At 56.4% G+C, this 22098-nt stretch overlaps 1 protein-coding gene across 1 annotated transcript in view; it reads left to right on the top strand.

The window, feature by feature from the left end:
- Positions 1-21094, top strand: part of STX8 (syntaxin 8) — a 251858-nt gene extending 230764 nt beyond the window's left edge. The window contains exon 8 of the mRNA XM_049638107.1: positions 20913-21094. Within this exon, the coding sequence (XP_049494064.1) occupies positions 20913-20980 (68 nt within the window). The 3' untranslated portion in view covers positions 20981-21094. The remainder of the gene's footprint in view (positions 1-20912) is intronic.
- The last annotated feature ends 1004 nt before the right edge of the window (positions 21095-22098 follow it).

Consider the following 22098-nt stretch of genomic DNA (forward strand, 5'->3'; position numbering starts at 1 on the left):
AGTCAATTAAACTGATTTCATTCATGTCCTAGATATTTCACTGATGGCCTAAAAGGTCTAGTGTCAAAAGTGACAGAAAACTTTCCGGCCATCTTGCCAGTGACCCCAAATTTTGCAACAAGAAATGTATCTCTTTCGTCAAAATCTGTCTTTTAAGTGCATGTACCTGTGGTGGGACATATGTGAGAGATACAGTAGTTAAGCTTTTGTCCTTTGGGGGTGCTTTTGGCCGGGGAGAAAAAGAGAAGAGAACCACTCACATCATCTAGGTGCATTTATCATGAGGACGCACGACACCATTTGGAAGCAAGAAGGACCTAGCAAGTCTGGGTTGGTCCATGTTTCCTAGTTCAGAAGGAGAAAAGAATCTTTTTTCTTAACTCAGCTTCACGTGCTGGGTCAGAAGCTGCTGGCCAGGCTGTGGATTAGCTAACCTCCGTATGCCCAAGTCACCGTGGCTTGATGGGCGTGATCATGGCGTATAAACTGTGACTGCCAGGGCTCACCCCCAACCACAGCCTGGGTCAAAACAGAGCCCATTTGAAGGGGCTGGAGGCACACCATGAAACGTGTCTGGTAAAGCCTTAATAATGAGAAAGACAGATGTTTACTGAGCACTTACTGCGTTACCGAAACCACAGCCGATGCAATATATGTTCTACTATCCCCATTTTACAGGCGAGGCACGGACAGGGTAAGTAGCTTGTCCACAGCCACGCAGATGGGAAGTGGGGCAGTCAGGATTTGAACCCAGGCAGTCTGGCTCTAAAGCCATGGGCCTAACCATACGTGTCCCCAACACCACATGAGTAAAGACAAGAAGATAGCGTGTGTAAACGGTTGAAGGTGGGAAAGGCAGAGAGCAGTGGCTCCTAGACCAGCCCTCAATTTAGGGATGGGGAGGCGGGCAGGTCTGCGGGTAGAAAAGTCCGGCCTGGGAGGCAACAGCCAAGGGAGAGAAGAGGAAGAGACCCGAGAGGTCTGGGTCAGCCCCTCGGGCCGGATGGGCTGGAGAGGCGGAGGGTGTCTGTGTCATCGGGAGCAAAGGAAGTGGACACTGTGAACAGATCATTGACTGTCACGGTCACGGAGTAAAGACTTCGGTGGTTCCCGTGCCCTAGGGAGGTCGTAAAGAAAACGTATTTTAGAAGACTTTTTTAAAGCACATATGGAAATCATCCATAAATTTGGGGGTTTTTTTGGACACTTCCTGGTACAAGTGACGAACACGGCCACGCCAGTGCTGAATCCCTTCTAGAACATTGCTCGCAACCTTACGGCCACCAAGTCCGGCAAGCAGGTGACTGATCTGAACAGGACGGCCCGTCGGTCTTACAACAAGGCCAGACGAGGTGGAAATGCAAAGTGGTGGGCTGGTGGGGCTAAACTGGTTGGCACGTTTGACCGTTTTCGTAAGAAGAGTTGCTTCCCTGCGGAGAAGTCCCGTGACCCGCCGGTTATGGTCATTTCCCCAGAACCAGCTTGAGACCCTGGTGACACGGCGTGGGCTGTGACTCAGCAACTCCGGTCTCACATTCAGAACCATCGCCCAAGGATGGAGAGGCAGGAAACCGTCAGAAGGGGACCACTGACAGCGGATTGCAGAGCCCGCCTGACTCCACAGCCGCAGAGCCGCGAAGTTGAGGTCTAGCCACGTAAACACACGCCTGGTCCGCGGCAAGGCCGGGCGGCTTGGATTTCCAGTGCGAGAGGTTCGGAACGAGTGGGAAATCGCCCAGGCAGCAAGGCCTCGGGCCAATTACGCAATTAGCCAATAGCCTCCGCTGGCCGCCACGTTTGTTTAGATAAATTTTGAAATCATCGGCGAGCTCTCCAGCCAGATGCTGCCTCTGTGAGGAGAAGGGCAGACTGTGTAAACCTGCCTAGCGCCATGCAGTATGGGTGTGGGACAAGTTCCGCCCCCCCACCGCCGGCCAGAAGCAAAATCCTTCCAGGGACAGGCCTCTGGCTGCATGTGGCCTGGCTTGGTCCCCACCAGTGGGGGCGGGGGAGCGTGGTGGGGGGTCGGGGGTGGCGCCCCGAGGGTGGCCACCCGAGCCGGGCCCTAGTGGCCAGGCCGCCATTAACACATCACCTGCTCAGCTCCGCCCCCCAGGCCCCCCCCCCCCCCCCCCCGCCCCCCCCCCCCCCGCTTCAGGGCTCCCCCCTACGGCATCTGAACCTGTGGCAGGGATGGTGATTAGCCAGGACTGGAGCCCCAGGAGAGGAGGAGGGCTTTCAGCCTCTTCATTCCAAGAAGATGACCTCTCGGACCCAGAAAGGAGTGCTTCCCACGTATCTCATTTATCCCCACGACACCCCCGAGAGGTAGGTTTGTTTGAGATTTATACAAAGTGACGATTACGCCTATAGATTGGAGTTCCTGCCTCCATGTCATTCTAAACCCCGAGTCTCATCCCCATCTCGGTTTTCCTAACATAACCAAGCCCTTTGGGGAATGAGCCGGCTCAGGCTTTAGCCTCGCCAAAGGGTGATCCCCACCCCCAAACCTTCCTTTTTTTGTTGTTGCGAAGTTTGATTTATTGCTTAGCGGTTCTGGCCAGGCTCGATGGATGTTCAGAATATTATAAATAATGTGGATTGAAAAGATCGTGCTGAAATGTTTATTGCATTCTTAGAAAGAGAACAAGGCACGGCGGGCGTGGAGAGAGCACGGCCATGGTGAAGGAGGGGCGCGCGCGGAGGGAGGGGAGGCCGGTCCTGCTCCTGTGTCCTTTTAGCGGCGTGTCAATACAAGACAGTGCTCTGAAAGGGAAGGAAGGACTCAAGAATGCAGCAGCGTTCCAGCGGGTGTAGGGAATATACTTGAAGAATGTGAGGGCCATAAGGAAGTAATCATCGGACGTTCCCTCTCTCATTCCCTCGCCCACCGCGGCTGGAAGAGAGCTGCTAACAGAGGGGCTGTCTGCTTTGAAAGCTTCTCCGGGGCACCCTCTGGGAGGGCCAGCGGCCGTGGCGAGCTGCGTGTGACAAAGTGCCTCCTGGGACCTCCCTGGCACCCAGTGCATTCGTGCGGGTGAACCTTCGTTGCTCAGCCGCGCCGGCCAATATGGGCGTCGTCCGACATCGGGACCCCCCGACGGCGGGGACGCGGCCGTCACACCGGCCTGTCCGCGTCCGAAGCTGAAATCACACCAGCTTCGTCCTGCTGTCGCCACCATCGAAGGGGCTTTCTCGGGGCCCCTGGGAGGAAGAAGAGTCAAAGTTTCCCAGCGGCCAAGACCATCTTGGGTCAACCTGGCGCTAAACAGAAAGGCTGGCCGTCGGTGGAGATGATTCTTGGAGTCGGTGATTCTAATAAGCAGGGCGGGTCAGCTGTTACACCCGCTGCCGGCCCCGCAGACTTTCTCCGAACAGAGCTATCTCTGTGGAGAGGAAATGAGGTGGGGGTAATATTGGCGTGGGACGGGGACCGGGGCGGGCGGGGGGGTGGTGTTGTGACAGCCAATGAGTTTTGTGCGTCAGACACATCCCGGGCTGCGCCTCTTCCTCACAAGGCTAGAAGTCCCTGGGTGCCTCCTTTGTCCCCCGGACAGTGGCCCTCCTGCCGGCTGGGGACCCCCGGCCCTATATGTTCATAGTGCCCTCCCCTAGCGTGTTAACAGTTGACATTTTACTATATGGGCTGGAGAACTTCTACTGAGCCTTTGATTCTGCCTGCAAAGACATTGCTCTCGAATGTTAGCGCCAGAAGGATCGCGTGGAGGCCTTGCTGACACCCACCTTCCCGAGCCCCCACCCCTAGAGGTCCGGATTCCGCAGGGGTGAGGCGGGGCCTGGAAGCTGTGTTTCTAAACCTCTCTTGGATGGTACTGACCCACCAGAGGTCATGCTGGGATAGCGCTGCCCCAAACGCCAATGCAACTGTTCTGTTGTTAGGTGACCGTTACTTATCTCCTTCTTGGGAAGGTCTGGGAATAGAGGGCGACCAGAAGTTACGGAGAATGAGTGAAAGGTCGAATAGTCTGTGCGTTCAATACAGAGGGTCCACTTTGCTGAAAACTCTGAATCCAAATCATCTGTGCTAAAAAGAAACCCACGAGCATCTGGTAAAATCCCAGCATTTCACTAAAATGTGATTCTGTCGGGGGCGCCTGGTTGGCTCAGTCGGTTGAGCCTCTGACTCTTGATTTCAGCTCAGGTCATGATCCCAGGGTCGTGGGATCGAGCCCCAGATTGTCTCTGTCCTCCTTTGGCCCCTGTCCTCCTTGCGCGCACTCTCTCTCTCTCAAAAAAAAAAAAAAAAAAAAAAATGTGACTATTGATGTATTTGAAGGATACTTGTAGAATATGTTCTCCTGGAATTTTATATTGATATTAACTTATGAGTAATATATTGATTTTGACTTTGTCAGTATCAACTGTATTTACATGTATTCCTCACAGTTCCTTTTTAAAATTTTTTCATTGTTTAATGTTTATTTTTGAGAGAGAGAGAGAGAGAGAGAGAGAGCATGAGCGGGAGAGGGACAGAGAGAGAGACACACAGAATCCGAAGCAGACTCCAGGCTCTGAGCCATCGGCACAGAGCCCGACACAGGGCTCGACCTCACGAACCGCGAGATCATGACCTGAGCAGAAGTAGGACGCTTAACGGACTGAGCCACCCCGGCGCCCCATCCCTCACAGTTCATCAGAGCTAACACTCCATAATAACCTGTGCTGTTGATAGTTTGCGCTCATTCATTCATTCAACACATGCTCGTGGAGCACTTGCTATGTATCAAGTACTGTTCTAGCTGCTAGAACATCTTCCACATTATCCCCAAGTGCAAGTATCATTTGAGATCCACACCGTTGATTGATATGTGCCCCCAGACAATCGATATTTGAGTCTAAATGATGAGCAGCTTTCCAATCGACCAAAACCCAAGTACATAACACAGTAACACATAGCACAGTTCTAGGACACCTGTGCTGCGCACCCGTGCGTAACATTGCTGGGGGACACAGTCATGGGAGAGCGTGGTCTGTCCTCTTAAGAATTTATGGACTATCGGGAGGTCTTCCGTGAACCCAGTCGGCTGTCAATTTACCCAAGTAACGAGCTGATGTCTGTAACGCATGTGTTCAGGGTAGAGAAGCCAAGGAAAGCAGCCCCAGGGTGCCTCGGGCACGGGAGGGAAGGTGTCGCCAGGGAGGGAGCGTTTCTGAGCAGAGTGCCTCCGTGCCGGGTGTGCGGAAGCCACAGAGGGCTCTGGAACAGTGTGAACAACACGTGCCAAGGCGCGGAGGTGTAAGAGAACGTGGCGCACTCAGAGTGAGAGGCCAGGGTGGGAAAACTGGATCCTTTCGTGGGGAATGTGTCAAAATTCAACTCTGCCGTTTTGCTTTGACATGATTTCTGAAATCTCTGACAGACCCAGTTCAGTGTGAGTCCACAAACGCCTCCAAGCCAAGTCTGACGTTTTGGATGGTCGGTTCTCCTCTTTCCCGAAAGAGTGGATGAGGAGACGTTGATGACATCCTTCTAATATCATCCCCAAACACCTTTTATTATTTGTGCCAATAACATATATTTGAAAGGCAGATACATGTCGTGGGTGACGTGTGATGGGCAACACCGGGTCGTCTTGGACAGGCTGACGGGTGGCCTGTGACACTCAGCTGTGGGCATCCATATGCCTTTCTCTGACTATATCTTTAGGGTCTAATTAAGCCCCTTCCACCCTGACCACCTTCAGGGCAAGAGAGAGGAGGACTTCCACCTGGGTTAACTTATCCCTGAAAGTGATGTCAGCCCCACTTCTTATGGGGAACCCCAGGCAGGTTCCCTCAGACGCACCTGCTTCCCAGATTCCCTGCTCTGCTACGATGACTCCGTGGGCCTCAAATACTTCGTCCATCCTTCTGACCAATAAGATCGTTGCTCGACAGCTTTTAGGCTGACCGTATCCTAGAATGTCTGACTTGGGGTCTTGTCCGTTTGTTTTCAGACGGCTCACTGGTGATATCATTGAAGCCCACTGGTGATGTCGTTGAATCTGGGCATGGCTTCTGTGGGTCTGGGCCTCAGAGCCACAGAGGGCTTTGGGGGCACCAGCTCCGGGTCCATGTTTTCACTTAGGAACGCTCTGAAAGTGGCAGTCACCGTCTGCGAGGGATCCTTGGATGCTTTGCTGGCTGTGGAAGGACTTCTTTGGGGCTGGGAAAAAACATTTAAGAACAGTATGAATAGGGGCGCCTGGGGGGCTCAGTCGGTTGAGCATCTGACTTCGGCTCAGGCCATGATCTCACGGTTCGTGGGTTCGAGCCCCACATCGGGCTCTGTGCTGACAGCTCAGAGCCTGCTTTGGATTCTGTGTCTCCCTCTCTCTCTGCCCCTCCCCTGCTTGCTTGCTCGCTCTCTCTCTTTCTCTCTCTCAAAAGTAAACATGAGGGCACCCAGGCTCTTGGGGAACTCTGCAGGAGAGTAAATTTCCAAGTCTGTGTTCACGGCAGAAGCAAGGAAGGGTGGTCCTGTCCTCCTCGGGGGTCCCCTCCTCCCGGGTGTTGGTGACATGCTGTGGGCGGATGCGGCAGCCTTGAAGGCCAGAGGGACTCACGCACAGGGTGCGGAGCACAGCGTCTTCTGTCCAAAGAGTGCACATCGTCACGGCCACTTCTGTAGCCAGAACCACTTCCGGCAGGACTTACGGCAGCTGATGTTGGCTGAGAACGCGCCACGTCGCCGGCACTGAGCGTGCTGCCTCATTTCGTGTCTGTGACACCTGTGGGGGCTAAGAGCTAGCACGGCCCCGGTTTTAGGCTCAGGAGACCGGGCGCCTTGCCCCGACGACAGAGGCGTGGCCCGAATGCAGGCAGTCTGATTATCCAGCCCCTGCTGCTGCTCCCAGTGCCATGCCGTATGGCCCCTCGAGTACGGCCTCGCCCTCTGTCCTTTGGCGGCACGGTTGGGAAGTGACCAACCAGACAGCTTCCCATTGCTCGCTCGTGACCATTTGAAAGCAGGGGGTGACCGTTTGAGCACAGAGCTAATGTTTCCGCCTCAGTGATGGGGACAGGCTTCCCAGCCCAACCGAGTGATCGTGGCGTATGTTCCGGCTCTTTGGGAAAAGATTGAGCTGTTCATTGGGGGGGGAAGGGGGGAGAGAGAGAGAGAGAGAGAGAGAGTGTGTGTGTGTGTGTGTGCAAACAAGTGGTGAGGGACAGAGAGAGGGAGGGAGGGAGGGAGGGAGGGAGGGAGAGAATCCCAAGCAGGCTCCGCACTGTCAGCACAGAGCCCAGTGCAGGGCTCGAACCCACAAGCTGTGAGATCGTGAGCTGAGCTGAGGTCAGACACGGAGCCTCCCCCCAGGGCGCCCTGAGACTCAGCTCTTCAAGCGAAAGGACCATGTCCGGCTGCTCTGTGCAGCCCTTGTTTCTTTTTTCTCCCAACGCTCTCACTAGTCGTGTTTCTTGTCTGTGGCTCTTGGCCAGTGTCACGTCGGAGGCTAAGGGAGCACTGAGATCGGGGACGGGGGGAGGGGGCGGCCTCCACAGCGGCTTCCTCCCAAAACACCAGAAGCAGCAATGGCAACGCATTCACCCCGACTCTTCCAGATGTTCGAGGACACCCTGTGCCTCCCATTCCCTCCTCCTCCTGCCACCAGAGCCTGGCTTCCTTGGGATTCCAGCAACCAGCCGGTGGCCAGCACTATTCACTGTAAAGCGAAACGGCCCCTAAGAACGGCCACAGCCATCCGTTTTGGGAGCACGCCATTCATTCGGGCCCCAAGCTGTCAAAACAGGCCACATGAGCACTCGCTGTAATCCGAGAAGCTGCTCCCGCGGATCGGACCACGTGTCCAGCCACACGTCCCCCCGGCCAGGGTGCCCCGTCCTGGAGGGTGCCGGGGACCCGCGGACAAGTTCTTCCTCGCCAGCCCGCCGTTTTCCGCGCCTCGTAATTAGTCCCCTTTCTGTTTCCACTTGTCATTACGTCACCCGTCATTCCAGCCGGCTTTCGTAATGTGTTCTTGCTGGGCTTACGTACTGTTAACCTTCACGGATGGCAGTTTCCTGATGCCCCGTAGGAAGGCACCCTAATCTTACCCGCAGCGTGTTTCCAGATCCCGCCGCGGGACGGCCGGTTTCTGGAAAGTATTAGCACTCCCTGCCCCTTCTGCCCCTGGAACCTAAGGGAGGGGCGTCCGAGCAGCCAGCTCGCAGGCACGGCAGGAGGAGAGAAGCCCTTTGCACCTTCTTGCACACGGTGTAATTTACTTAGTTGGTTTTCGTCTCCACCCGCCGTGCGTGCGCACGCACGCACGCACGCACGCACAAGTAGCAACTCAGCGAGGGCAAGGATTTTTCTCCTTTTGTTCACTGCTGTTGCCCAGTGCCTAGAACGGTGCCCGGTAGAGACGCTCCGTCGGTATTCGGGACATCAGTCGAAAGCCATCACAGAGGCGCGGGATCCAGAGGCTGTTCCGATGTGTTTGCTTTCCTAACAGCATCGGGGGTGGGGCCCTTCTGTTTCATCGGGGAGCATCTCCACGCATAACGCACATGATGGATGTAAAGTGCCCACCACCGCTCACGGTGGTGGGTGTGGCTCTTGTTAGAAGCACCGTGGTGGCTGGAACGCTGTGAGTCCACCTGGGACCTGCTTGACCCACACCCTCGATGGGCCCCTCCACGGCGTGCTCTGGGGAAGGAGGGGTCCCCAAGGGGAAGCCTCCGGGCAGCTTGCTCACCCCATCCAAGGGGTCCCTGTGAGCCTTGCTTATAGAAAGGGGGACTCTCCTGCCCTGATCTTTGCTCCAAATACCTTTGGCTCTTCAGGACGGCATCTGGCGCATTAGTAGATTATTACTGTAGTAATAATATTATTAATAATAGTATAATTAATAATAATATTACTACAGTGCACGAGGATTTGTAACGTGATAGGAGACGCGTCTGCGAAAGAGTATCTGAGAAGGCCTCTTGATGGTGGGATACTGCAGTGGGACCTCAGGCCACTCAGAGATAAGGGGGGGGTGGGGCACCAGATCGCTCGCCCTGAGGAGCAGCAGCCTTTGATGGCCTTTCAACGCTGTGCCAGTAAAGCAGAACTGTTCTCGTGCTACCCTGACATTTCCCCAAATAACCGGAGACACGTAGTTATGTTTTCTGATGGTCTCTTTACTGCAAGGTCTCAGTTACAAGTCAGAGGAAATGACTCTGGCACGTTTAGGTTAAAGAGTGTGTCATTTTTTTTTTTTTAATGTTTATGTTTTGAGAGAGAAAGAGTGAGAGAGAGTGAGAGAGCAAGCAGGGGAGGGGCAGAGAGAGAGGGAGACACAGGATCAGAAGCAGGCTCCCCGTTCTGAGCTGTCAGCACAGAGCCCGACGCGGGGCTCGGACCCACGAACCGTGAGCTGAAGTCGGATGCTCAACCCACGGAGCCACCCAGGCGCCACAAGAACGTGTCACTTGTTTGAATGATGTCAGGTGACTCGGGAGACCCCGAGGGATCACCGAGCCAGCCGCGTGTCAGGAAGAGTCAGAAGCAAGGCACATCCTGGGACCTCCGGGCCCATTTTGTCGGCCCCCTCTCTGGAGTGTCACCGTTACTGTGACCGAGCCCCAACTCCGCTCAGTCTGAGCTCCACGATTCCTGGGGAAGGGAGCCCGGTGGCCTCACGCGGGCTCTGCCGCTGGGCCCCTCAGCTGTGCCTGTGGGAGGGTCGAGTGGAACAGACACAGCCGCTGCCCCCACCCCACCTGCCAGGAAGATGTTTTCTTGAGGTTTGGATTCAAATATACCACCCGGCGGGCTTCCGTATCTCAGTGAAGTGATTTGCTTTAAAAAAAGAAAATTGAGGGGCGCCTGGGTGGCTCAGTCGGTTAAGCGGCCGACTTCAGCTCAGGTCACGATCTCGAGGTCCGTGAGTTTGAGCGCCGCGTCGGGCTCTGGGCTGATGGCTCGGAGCCCGGAGCCTGCTTCTGATTCTGTGTCTCCCTCTCTCTCTGCCCCTCCCCCGTTCATGCTCTGTCTCTCTCGGTCTCAAAAATAAATAAAGGTTAAAAAAAATTTTTTTTTTAAATAAAAAATAAAGAAAGAAAGAAAGAAAATTGAAAATCAGAAGGATGAGCATCTGATGTATCAAAAAAGTATCCTCTCGATCCCCCTGCCCTGCCTTTCTGTACCCGACTCCGGGCTTTGGCAGAGGCTCCGTCCTGTCTCCCTGCGCGGGGTCCCTAACTGGTGCCAGGTGACGTGCCCCGGTCCAAACGCCACAACTGAAAGGGATGTGTGACGGTGAATCCGTAGCCTGACTGGAGCCATCCAGAAATCTTTTGACAGTTAGTCAGGAGGGAATTGTCAAAACAAGAGATCCACAACAGAGTTCCTGACGGTCCTTTCAAAGACACTTGAATCTCTGCCAGATTCCAGACAGATTCCCATTCCCCGGGGTTGCGCCCGGCTCAGCGAGGGGATATTTCTTCGCCAAAATCGATGCGCCAGAGAACGGGCATTAAATGATTGAGCTGAAGCGTCACCCTAAGCTGCCTTTCGTTGCTGATACGAAAGGATCGGCCGTTCACGGCGCAGTCGCGCTGTGGGATTCCGTGGCATTGCCGGGACGGGCCTACTTCGGGGAAGGGAAGTGAGTAACACGCGAGGAACACAGACGGGGCCCAGAAACTAGTCAGCACCTTCTGCGCAGGAAACAACAGCGATGGCCGAGTTCTTACATCCTCCCTCTAAGGATCGGGATCATCCGCAGAGCGTTTTTGTGGTGTTTTGCGGAGGCAGGGACGCGCGGATTCCCCGCCTCTCTGGGGAGGCCGGGAGGCCCCGAAGAGCCAAACGCGAATGTTCGCGCCCACCTAGATTCTGGTGTGGTTCACTCTGACCCTTCTGGGCTGCGACCGGGTTTGGCCTGGCCGGTGACGTGGGCTCTCACGTCCCGTCGCCACTGACCCAGTGTCAAGTGTGGGCCTCGTCGGGGCCCCGTGGCCGCGACAGAGCCACTCGACGCCCAGCGAGGCAGGCCCTTGTCCCCGGAGCCCAGAGCCCTGGAACGTGCCTTTCTCCGGGCCCACATCCGGCTCCTCGCCCGGCTCCTGCAGTCTTAATTCCTTTTAATTTCCTGTTTCTGGGCAAGCCCCTCCTCTCGTCCCATCCCCCACCCTCGGGTCAGGCCACCTTCCCCGATTCCTGCTTCCTGCGCTCTCTCTCTCTCTCTCTCTCTCTGGCCCCCAGATGTCTCCCCACGCAGACCTCCTTCCCCACAGGCGCCGCCTTCTCTCCAGAGTTGACTTTTTTCCAGCGTCTCTGTGATGCAGTGTTGCCTCCTGTCTGCCCTGGGCTGTCGTGCCAGCCCAGGGACGGGGGGCCGATTGTCCCCAGATGGGGCCTGGGCCTTCAGAGGACGGTGCGTGAGGGAGAGGCCCCTCTCCTCTCCCCGTGTCACCCCGGCACAAACCCAGCGTGGGCACGGCCACTCTGCAGAAGAGCACAGCCCTTACCCCTCAGGAAGCTTGTTCCTTCCCAGACGAGCCAGGGTTGGGTGGGCCATGCGTGCTGTCCCTCCGCCGTGGCCCCAAGGACGCTGGCTTCCCACGCTGTGGCCGTCTCGCTCAGGCAGGCTGGCAAGGGGCCAGGCCCACGCTTGTCCCCGGGCTGTGGTCCTGTCCAAAGGCGGAGACAGACGCACTCAGCACGACCTAAGGCCGAAGCAGTAAAGTCTGTTTAATCTCAGTTTTCTCTGTGTTCGGTCAGAACCAAGCCAACTGGGAAGTTCTTTGCCTTGTCATGTGTGTCTCTGAGGGGGTCTCTCAGTGTCACAGACCACGGCTCCCACCGTCACCCGGCCAGCCCTCAGTGGTGGCTGCCCGCTCCTGAGCCCGCTCCCTCCCAGGAAACGCGGCCTGAGGGCCCAGAACCAGCTCTGCTGTTGACTTGTTCCCTTCCTAGGGCTCTCCGAAGGGCAGCGTGGGGCCAGCCTCTGAGCCCCGTTTTCCTCTGTGCAAATTGGGGGAAATCGTTGCTTTGCAAGCCTCCCCCCGTCCCCGGCCCCGCCAACTTTTGGGGATTTGAGCAGAGAACATTCTGAGCACACATACATCCAATAGCATCACGGCAGCTCTGACTTTTTTCTTTTTTTTTTACTGTTAATTTATTTTTGAGAGACAGAAAGTGTAGAAGTGCCTGTGAGCCTCAGAGGGCCAGAGAGAGAGGGACTCAGAGGTTCCAAAGCAGGCTCCGAGCTGTCAGCACAGAGCCCGATGCGGGGCTCGAACTCACGAACCGTGAGATCATGACCTGAGCCGAAGTCGGACGTTCAAGTGACTGAGCCACCCAGGTGCCCTGACTTTTTTTTTTTTTTTTTTTTTTACTTCTGTTCTGTTTATGCTTCTGTTACTTGCATCGACGGTCCCGTGATTATGCCCGACCGGCTGGCACCCTCCCGCGGGGCTGACCGTGCTCCAGGGCTGGGCACAACTTCAGAGCCCCCACCAGGCTTTCCGCGGGCCTTCTAGACTCCCCTTGGGTTTGCTTCACGCTTCTCCCCCCGCCTGCGAGCCCGTCCTCCGCGCTGGCCCTGCTCTGACCTTGCCTTCCTCGCGGGGCCCACATCCTGGGCCACCGGCCCCTCTCACCCGGCGTCCACTTGGCTTCCGACGGCAGCCAGCACCCGCCCGACCCAGCGGCCCCTCCTGTGGCCAGTGACCCAGACGGGTGCTGCCAGACATATTCCTCCCCGAACTTCCAACCTTCGCTGGATGCCCGTCACCCCGGCTGGGCTGCGGCTGGAACCAGGCTCCGTTTCTGAACTGGGTGCCACCCGGCTGTTCCCGGGTTCGCCCCTCTTCCTTCACTTCTGGGACGAGTGACATCTTAGTTCCGTCGTCAGGCCGTGAGCCCGGCTCCCTTGCGGGACATCATGCGGCATGTGCTGCACACGGGCACCTTCTTAGCAGCGGGCCGTGCACGCGGGGCTAATCCGTGTCGTCGTAGCTGCCGTTCACGGGGCCCCGGATTTGCCCCGGGAGCCTCGGGCACCTCATCGTACTGAATCCTCACGGCACAACTACGAAGTCGGAGTCTGGGGGCTTTTACTGATGGCGGGACCGGCCTCAGACGGAAGGAACTTCGCCAGTGCCTCCTATATACCACCGGCAGCTCGGAGGTCGGGTCTCCCTGACCCCCAAACCCAGCACCCGGGCCACCACGCCCGACTGCACGCTCCCTGCTGCTGGAGCCCCCCTGGCCTGAGGAACGGAACGTTTGTAAGCGATAGGGGCCCGCAGGGGCAGAGGACAGTCATTTAAGGCACGAACCTGGCCGGAGGAGGGAGGAGCGCCTCTGGCTCCAGGGAAGCCAGCAGGCGGCCTGGAGGGAGCGCAGTCCCAGCCCAGCGGCCCAGGCGGTGGCCCCGCGTAGGGTGACGGAGGGCGGAGGGTCCGAGCAGACGGGTGAGAGGGCGTGAGGTCTGGTGAGCGGAGGGAACCCACCAGGGCTGCCCAGGAGCGCTCACCCCTGAGCAGGGAAAAAGAAAGCCTGAGGATGGGTCGCGTGCCAGGTCAGAACAGAACCAAACTCAGAAGATCAGAGAAGACTCCCGTTCAGTTCTGGACGAAGACAGCGCTGTCGGCGGGAGACGGTGGCACAGAGCGGTGGCGTGAAGCCGATGCCACGGGGGCCCGGGGAGGCCGTGGGTGCCCCTGTCCCCAGCCGCTGAGCTCCAGGCTGGTGGGAGCAGGGCTCCGGGGCCCGCCCCCCGCTGCCCAGCAGAGCCCCCCCCCAGCTGCGGCCGGGAACCCGCGGGTAGCCGCGGTTCTCCGGCCCTGCAGCCTGAGAATCAATCAGAATGTAAATATGTTCCCCTTCTCCGCCGGCCGTCTACTCTTGCCTTCGCTTATTTGCCCAGTAATGGGATTACAGGGGACATTTACATGAACTTTGGAAAACAAATATTCCAGTTTTGCCTTCTCTCCTTCTTCTTGCTCACCTCAGCTCGGGCCTCCGCCGCGAGAGAGCTGTTTGATCCGCGAGAGCCAAGTGCGTAATGCGTGAGCAAATGTCACCTGTTCACAGGCACAACTGGGGAAAAAGCGCCCCCGCCGACTATAGGCCGGTTTCATAAATGCCTGCCGTGGACCCTCAGAGTTATCAGCGGCACGAGAGGTGCTCGCGGGCGCGGACTCGAACAGGTCGGGCACGAGCATATGTATTTTGGTCCAAAGCAACCGACGATCACAGAGCAGCCAGTACAGCTTTCCTGGGATAAGCAGAACCGGATGAAAAGGCTTTAGATAAAATTGCCCTCCAAACCCTCCACCTCCTGCCCCATCACCCCTGCACCCTCTCCTCTCCCGCCGCGCTTCGCTCCGCACCCCTACAGCTGAGGGCGGAAGTGTCCAGAAGTGCCCCAAAGCGCCTGTGCTGAGATCTGCTCTCCCTCTCTCAAGGAAGGCCAGACTTTGTAATCCTCCTCCCCTTCCTCCTCCTCCTCCTCCTCTCCTCCTTCCTCCTCCTCCTCCTCTCCTCCTCTCCTCCTTCCTCCTCCTCTCCCTCTCCCTTCTTCCCCTCCTCCCCTTCCTCCTCCATAAGCACAAAAAGCTGTTACCTATGCCCGACTACGGCAGACACATCGGCAGCACAGGCCCCGTTAATTCGCAGGTTTCCAGCATCTCACTGGGGAAAAATAGGGACCGTGAATCCGGATGAACAGACTTTAGAAAACGCAGCGCTGTCCCGGAGAGACTGTGTTTCAGGTGCCTTCCCCGTCTGAAAAGGAGTTTGTTTTCTTACATCTTTAATGGCTGTAAATATTGCGAGTGGTGAAGGAATCCTCATCTGGTGAACTGACCAAAGGAAGTGGACATTTTTTTCCCACTCCTGTAATTCTGGCATGCCCCCCTGCCTGCCCCCCCTCCCCCGCAGGGGACACTGGGTGTCGGGAGGGAGACCCCGCGTCGCCAGGTGCCCGCAGCAGCAGGGCCCGGAGCCGAGCGAGGCTCAGTGGGGGAAGCGATCCCGATCCAGGGGCCTCGCCAGGTGTTCTCGTGCTGGGGCCGGGGGCAAAGAGCGTTCATTGTTTGAGAAGTTGGCAGGTTCCCAGAAGTTCAACTGTCTTGCCTCGTTCTGAAATGTCAAACATTTCCTTAGCTGGGGGATGGACGAGCAGACCCCTGAGGTTTCAACACCACTCGGAGGCAAAAGAAAGGAGTTCTCTCTGTCCCACGTGACCGACTACGAGTCACAGTCTTCCCGTGACCCTCCGGCCCGTGGTCTCCTGTGACCTCCGGGCTGGGGCCACTTTCCCGTCTCTGTCTTCAAGAAAAAGCAAATTGTCGGGGCTCACGCACGGTGGGGACTTTTTTTTTTTTTTTTTTTTAGCGATGGCTTATCTTGGAGGGGTTCTCACTGAAGTCTCAGGAGATGAAGTATGTCTGTCTGGGGGTTCACTTCAAAAGAATACACCCAGACAGGGCACGGGGGAGGGTACAGGCGAAGCCAGACTGGTCGTGAATCGAGCCTCGTGCACCATGGGGCATCATTACTCGCCCATCTACTTCTGCGCCTGTTTCAAAGTTGCCACTGTAGACGGTGGGAAGGAGGGAAGGAGGAAGGAAAAAGAGAAGAGGGGGCAGAAATGAGTGGAAGCTCTGTATCCCAGATTCTCAGCCCAGAGGAGTCTGGGCCCCTGTCCCTGGTAAACCCCACATCGTGTCGGGAACCAGGATCCCCCCTGCACGGGCCCCCCTGGTGCAGAGAAAGGGGAAGAGGTGGGACAGGGGTGAGTTCCACCCCTGGAAGGGCAGGGCCTTCGGTAAGAGCTTTCCCTCGTTCGTGGATGAGGTGGAGGAGATGGGATTTCTCTCGGGCTAAGAAGCAAGTAAGCAAGGAGATCACACGGAACCCCGAGCACGGGAAATATTCCACACACGGCACCGCTCAGCGCCCCCTGGCTTTAGAGCGAGCCTTGGTGACTCTTCCCAAAACATCCTTTAGAGGAGAGACACTCCCTTCAAGAAAGGTGTCAGAGCCGTGGCCACGTTCCAAGAAGGCCAGACTCTTAAAGAGAAAGGATCACCGGATGGCAAGATATGTAAACACCTGCTCTTTGGCCCAAAGAATCCAAAAGGCTGCAGCTGGCCTTTGCTGGTCATCGTCACTTGCCGTCTTGAAGTGACTTCGTCAGTTGACCCTCCGCCCATACCAGCTCACCGAAACCTGTAGAAAATGTCCTAGCCAGAGGGCCCCTGTTTGCCCCGAGACGCCTTAAAACGTAAAAGACCTAGTTTTCATTGCTCTTAAAGTCGCCTTTGCATCGTTGGCGCGGGGACCCGCCTGACCACATGGCATCAGGTGACCACTGTCTGTGGCACCAGGAGCTCAAGGGCATCTTCGGTTTTCACGGGCATCAGGTGCCCTGGGTCACCTCTGCTGTGGCGCGTTCGTAAGACTCACAGTTTCTGTGATAGAAAAATTAGCAGCTGGAAGAGGAATTGCTGTATTTAAAAAAAAAAAATTAATGTCTATTTATCTTTGAGAGACAGAGAGCACTAGTGGGGGAGGGTCAGAGAGAGAGAGGGAGACACAGAATCCAAAGCAGGCTCCAGGCTCCGAGCTGCCAGCACAGAGCCCGACGCGGGGCTCGAACCCACGGATGGCGAGATCGTGCCCTGAGCCGAAGTCGGACGCTCAGCCGACTGAGCCACCCAGGCGCCCCAAGGAATTGCTGGTGATAGCAGTTCTGAGAGGCGCAGCCACCTGTCCGCTAAGCGGTCCCATTAAAGGCGTCAGCCCAGGAGCTTCTGTCTGCCCCCCTGGCGTCTGTGTGGCATTTGTTGACGGGGGCTGACCACTTTGTGAATCTTCTCTTTCTTTGGCTTCCTTGACACATGTTCTTAGCTTCTCTCTCTCTTTCTCTCCGTCCACTGTTCCTCCTTTGTCTTTCTTACCGGTTCCTCTTGTCCCTTCCAGTGACTCAATGCGTTTATTCATTTCTATAAAAAAGGACGTGCGGTGCCTGTTCCGTGGGTGAGGCTCTGTGCTCGGTCCTGGGGAGACGGCGGCCAGCTAGACGGGCTCAGTCCCTGCCTCGGACACTCAGGGGCCAGTGGCAGTAACTGCCGGTGCCTGGGGCCTCTTCCCTTGGATCGTGAGCTTTGTGTGTGTGCAGGCTGACCCCGGGCGTATGGTGCCTACTTCCCAGCCGGTCACGGTTCTCCATGTCTCGCTCTCCTCTCTCGTTCTGCTATTCTCATCACCACCCTGACGTGAAGACGCAGGGTCACTTGTGTCGGCCTCTCTCCCTCAGTCCAGAACCCCCGCCACACGGCGAGCCTCGCGGCCTCGAGTGCCCTCCCGGCTCCGACCCTGCCCGAGCGTCAGCAACAGCTGCCTGAGACAGCACGCCTCGTCTCCCGCCTTTCCTCAACACCGGGCCTCCCCCCTTGTCTTCAGGGGACGCCTGGGCTCTGGAGCCCTAGCAGCCACCCCCGACGCTCCTCAAGCCTTCTGCGCCCTCCAGTTGAGGATTGTTCCCTAGACGTCGGAGGACGACGTCTCCGCCCCGCCAGGAACTAGTGGGATTCCTGCCCAGGTGGAACTTTCGGTCAACCTGAAGATGTTTCTGGAGGCAGAAATGCACAAAAAGGAGACTTGTTCTCCCGGTTCTGGCAAGAAGATGGACCGAGATAACGTTGACACACACGTGCGCACACACACACACACGCACACCTTCCTACAAGCATCTCGAAAGGCAAGATAAAATATTACAGCCTCTCCCCTAAAATGCTAACCCACAGCGGAATTTACAAGGAAGAGAGGAAATCCCCAGATGAAGGAAGTGGAGGGAGAACTGGAAACCAGGGCCTGAATGGATGAACCGAGGCCACGGCTAGGTCGTTATCGGCCGCAGTGATGCAGAGCAGGGATTGACTCGGTTCTGTGAAAAGCCAGACAGGAAATAGTTTAGGCTTTGCAGACCACCGGCCGCGTGTCACATCTACTTCTTTGTCTTTTTTGACAACCCTTAAAAAATAGAAAAACCATTTCTTGGCTCAGGGGCTGTACGAAAACAGACCGCCAAACCAGGTTTGGTGCAAAGGTCCACAGTTTGCCGACCCTTGATGTAGAGACTTGGGTCTATGTCCATATGAAATCAGGGGGAGAACTCTTAGGTCCCCAACAGGGGGTAGGTCTCTCAGACGATCAGATCATCAGTGAAAGAGGGTGTCTTGGGAAAAAATCGCCCGCTCTCACAGGGAGATGATAAGGAGGCTGGCCACGTGTCTTTAAGTCCCTTCCTTCTTAATGTTTAAAACGATGGGCGTGTTCTGCCTTACATGGGTTGAATTGAAAATACATACTACTTGGACTGCATTGGACCCTGGAGGTCTGTGGAGAGGATTGAGGGCGTCTGTGAACTTGGGTGGGAAAGCATATTGCATTCTTCTACTAACCTCTAACGGAGTGCAGCCTTTTCCTCAGTTAAGATCGTAGGCAGGTAACCACAGTGGCTTTGTCACCAGTGGAACTCACAGGCATTTCCACATCAAAATAGAGTGTGTTATTATGATCTCAAAATTTTTAACGTATATCCGATATGCATGTTTTGTTACAACCGGGAATTTTAAAACATGCTTCTGAGTTAAGTGTTGGGCCAAAGAAGTTGCCTAAAATTTTGAAAGACGTGGAGTTTAGAAACGAAGAACAGTGCAGCTTTTTCATATGAGAAGTTGTAGGCTTACAGGGGCCCGTACTTAGAAGAAAGATGGCAAATGAATGAGTTGACTTTCTGTTCAAGAGGTTAGAGAAAAAACATCAGGGTGAAGCCAAAGGAAGTCTAGGAACAGAAGGATTAATGAAAATAGATGCAGAAATTCAGTAAAACATAAAGTAAATGATAGGTGGTCAGCAAAGTCAGGACTTATCCTCAGGAGGGGGGTGGTGCGCCTGGGTGGCTCAGCCGGTTAAGCGTCCAAGTCTCGGTTTCGGCTCAGGTCATGATCTCACAGGTCATGGGTTCGAGCCCGGTGTTGGGCTCTGTGCCGACAGCGTGGAGCCTGCTTGGGATCCTTTCTCTCTGCCCCTCCCCCACTCACGCTGTCTCCATCTTCCTCAAAATAAATAAATAAGCTTAAAAAAAAACTAATTCTTGGGAAAGTTGAACAACAAGAGGCATCTTGAGGCTAATCAGGAAAAAGAATGCTCAACTACGTGGTGTCAGAGACGAAAAGAAGGACACGGATAGAGCAGTGTTGAAATTATAAGAGAACGTCACGAACGGTTTTATGCCAGTACTTTCGAGCACTCAGACAAAAATGGGCAGTTCCCCAGGAAAATATAACTTAACAAAACCGGCTCAAGAAGAAGGGAGAGCGGGGCTCCCACGTCAGAAACCGTCCAAGCCTGTCGGGTGAGTGTTGAGGACACGCCTCGTAACGGTTCGTGTGTTTGTTCAACAAATATGCGTGGAGCCTCTGCCCCAGGTGCCATCAGAGAAGCTGGGGTGTGAGCAGCAGGGGAAGTCATCACAGCTCGAGACCTTACGTCAGTTCTGCCCAGGAGGACTTCCTGGGATGAAGGAAGTCTCTGTTGTCTCTGTCCAGCACGGTGGCCATTGGCCACAGGTGGCTCTTGAGCACTTGACATATGGTGAGTGGAAATGAGAAACTGAGTTCTTTAATTTTATTTATCTTTTGAATTTTTATTTTTTTATTTGAGAGAGAGAGTACGTGCAAGAGCGGGGGTGGGGCGTAGAGAGAGAGAGAGAGAGAGAGGGAGGGAGAGAATCCCAAGCAGGCTCCATGTTCTGCACAGAGCCCGAAGGGGGGCTCGACCCCACCACCCTGGGATCGTGACCTGAGCCGAAATCAAGAGTACAACACTCAACTGACTGAGCCACCCAGGCGCCCCTATTTAATTTTAACATGTGTTTTTGAGACAGAGACAGAGCATGAACAGGGGAGGGGCAGAGAGAGAGGGAGACACAGAATCGGAAACGGGCTCCAGGCTCCGAGCCGTCAGCACAGAGCCCGACGCGGGGCTCGAACTCACGGACCGCGAGATCATGACCTGAGCCGAAGTCGGACGCCTAACCGACTGAGCCACCCAGGCGCCCCACCCCTATTTAATTTTAATCAATTGCAATTTAAATAGCCCCACGTGGCCAGCCGGCAGCTAGTTAATAACACCAGCAGGGTGTTAGTGACTTCCCATAAGAGCACAGGGAGTGGACTCCTGGGACTGACCTCTCTGGAAACAGCTTCTCAGTCTGAGGTGGGCAGTCCTGGTGGCCAAACCACCATGGGACCCCGCGCGCTTGACCCCACCCCCCCGTTACTTCCCAGACGCGTCCCCGCGCTTTATCTCCTCGCTTCCCTCTCGGGGCCTCGGTAGCCCCAGGGGCCTCCGGCAAGTGGACGTTTTTGGAGCCCTGGCTTTGCAGTGGTCCGTCCATTGGCTGTTCTGACAGATGACTGACATGAGCGTCTCGGGCTCCAGAAGAAAAGGCCAAGCCACGTGGAGACAGTGGAGAAAGCAGATCCAAGGCTGAATACTGCCGTGCGAACCCCAGAGCCCTCTGCATTATCGATGCTTCCTCAGCGCAAACCGAAAACGGAGCCACGCTGCCCACGGAGAAGCCAGGGGCTGGGCGCGCGCTCCCCTCCTCGCCCGAGGCCCCACCCAGAGCCCCCAGTCTGGCTGGCACTTTGCCGGCACAGCTCTCGAGGTAGCGAGGCGGACAGTCTCCAGCGTCCCCGGGGCAGCTGACCACCCCCGCCCCCCACGCACACGCACACACACACACACACACACACACGGAAGGGTGGGGGGGGGGGGGGGGGGGGGCACAGACGTGTCACATCCGCCGTCCCCTGGGAAGGTAGTTAACCGGCTGTGTGACGCCCTTCTGGGACAGATCGCTAAAGGGGTCTCTCGTGCTTCTGTTTTCCAGGAATGGTCATGGTGATTTTACTGCTGCTCGTGGCCATTGTGGTCGTGGCGGTCTGGCCCACCAACTAGCGGCAGTGAAGGGCCCCCCCCAGCTGTGACACCCGCCAGCGACGGACAAAAGCTCGGCACCCCGTTGGTACGCGAAAAAGCTGCTCCCAATAAATTCCCCCCCGACGCTCTGAACGTCCGCTGTGCGTTGCTTCAGTAAAGCCAAGAGTGTGACGGCTCTGGAGGGCTGCCTGGAGCCGTGGGCCCGGCGTGGCCCTATTCGGTTTCGACATGGGGCGCTGGCCCGAGGTCCCGCCGGGGGTTGCGCCCTGTGGCTGCCAGGTGGTTTCCGGCCACCCCGCGGTGTGCTGGGTATCCTGGGGCCACCAACAGAACAGGCAGTTTGAGGCCACGAATGTCTGTCTCCCTGGGGAAGTCATGTGCCCACGGAGGAAACAGTGAGTCCCTGTGTGTGCAGGTGGGGGGGGGGGGGGGGGCACACAGGCATGTGTCTGTGCACCTGTCACCCCGCCACCCTGCCCCAGTCCCCACTCCCAGGCTTGCTGCTGTCACTCAGAAACATTGCCGGACTCTACTTGGGGAGTAGAGCCAGGAGCCAGGAGCACATCCCTTTCCCTCTGCGACCGTAAACCCATTTTCCAAGGCTGAAGCCTGATGATACGTAACGTTGAGTAAAGTGGGTGCCGCGGGACGTGGTCAGGCTGGAAAGCACCGGTTAGGGCTCAGCGAAAGGTGTGGTTACGACGTCAGGAGGGCAGTGCCTTTATGTGGTGCCCGAACAGGCTCTGACCACCGTGTGTGTGTGTGTGTGTGTGTGTGTGTGTGTGCGTGTGTGTGTGCACGAGTGCATGTGTGAATAAGGACAGACGGGCAGGGTCGGCCCGCAGAGGACATCTCCCGTGGGAGCGTCAGTGAGTTCCAGGTTCAAAGGCGCCCTCGGTCGGGTGTGTATAGAAAGCAGGACGGCCGGCTGGCCTGGCTTTTCTTTCCATGGCAAAGGGGGAAAGGATTAGGGTTGCTGATGGGGCGGTTTCCAAAGGCACAGGGTTTCACTGAGAAGGAGGAGAGAGTGGGTCAGTGGGAGGGGACGCCGGGGTCTCCCGTGGATCTCCCACATACTGCAGGCGACTGCCCTCGAGAGGGACGGGCTCGGGACCCACGACCGCACCGTGCCGGGC

Source organism: Panthera uncia, chromosome E1 (assembly GCF_023721935.1).
Source record: "Panthera uncia isolate 11264 chromosome E1, Puncia_PCG_1.0, whole genome shotgun sequence".
Lineage (NCBI taxonomy): Eukaryota > Metazoa > Chordata > Mammalia > Carnivora > Felidae > Panthera > Panthera uncia.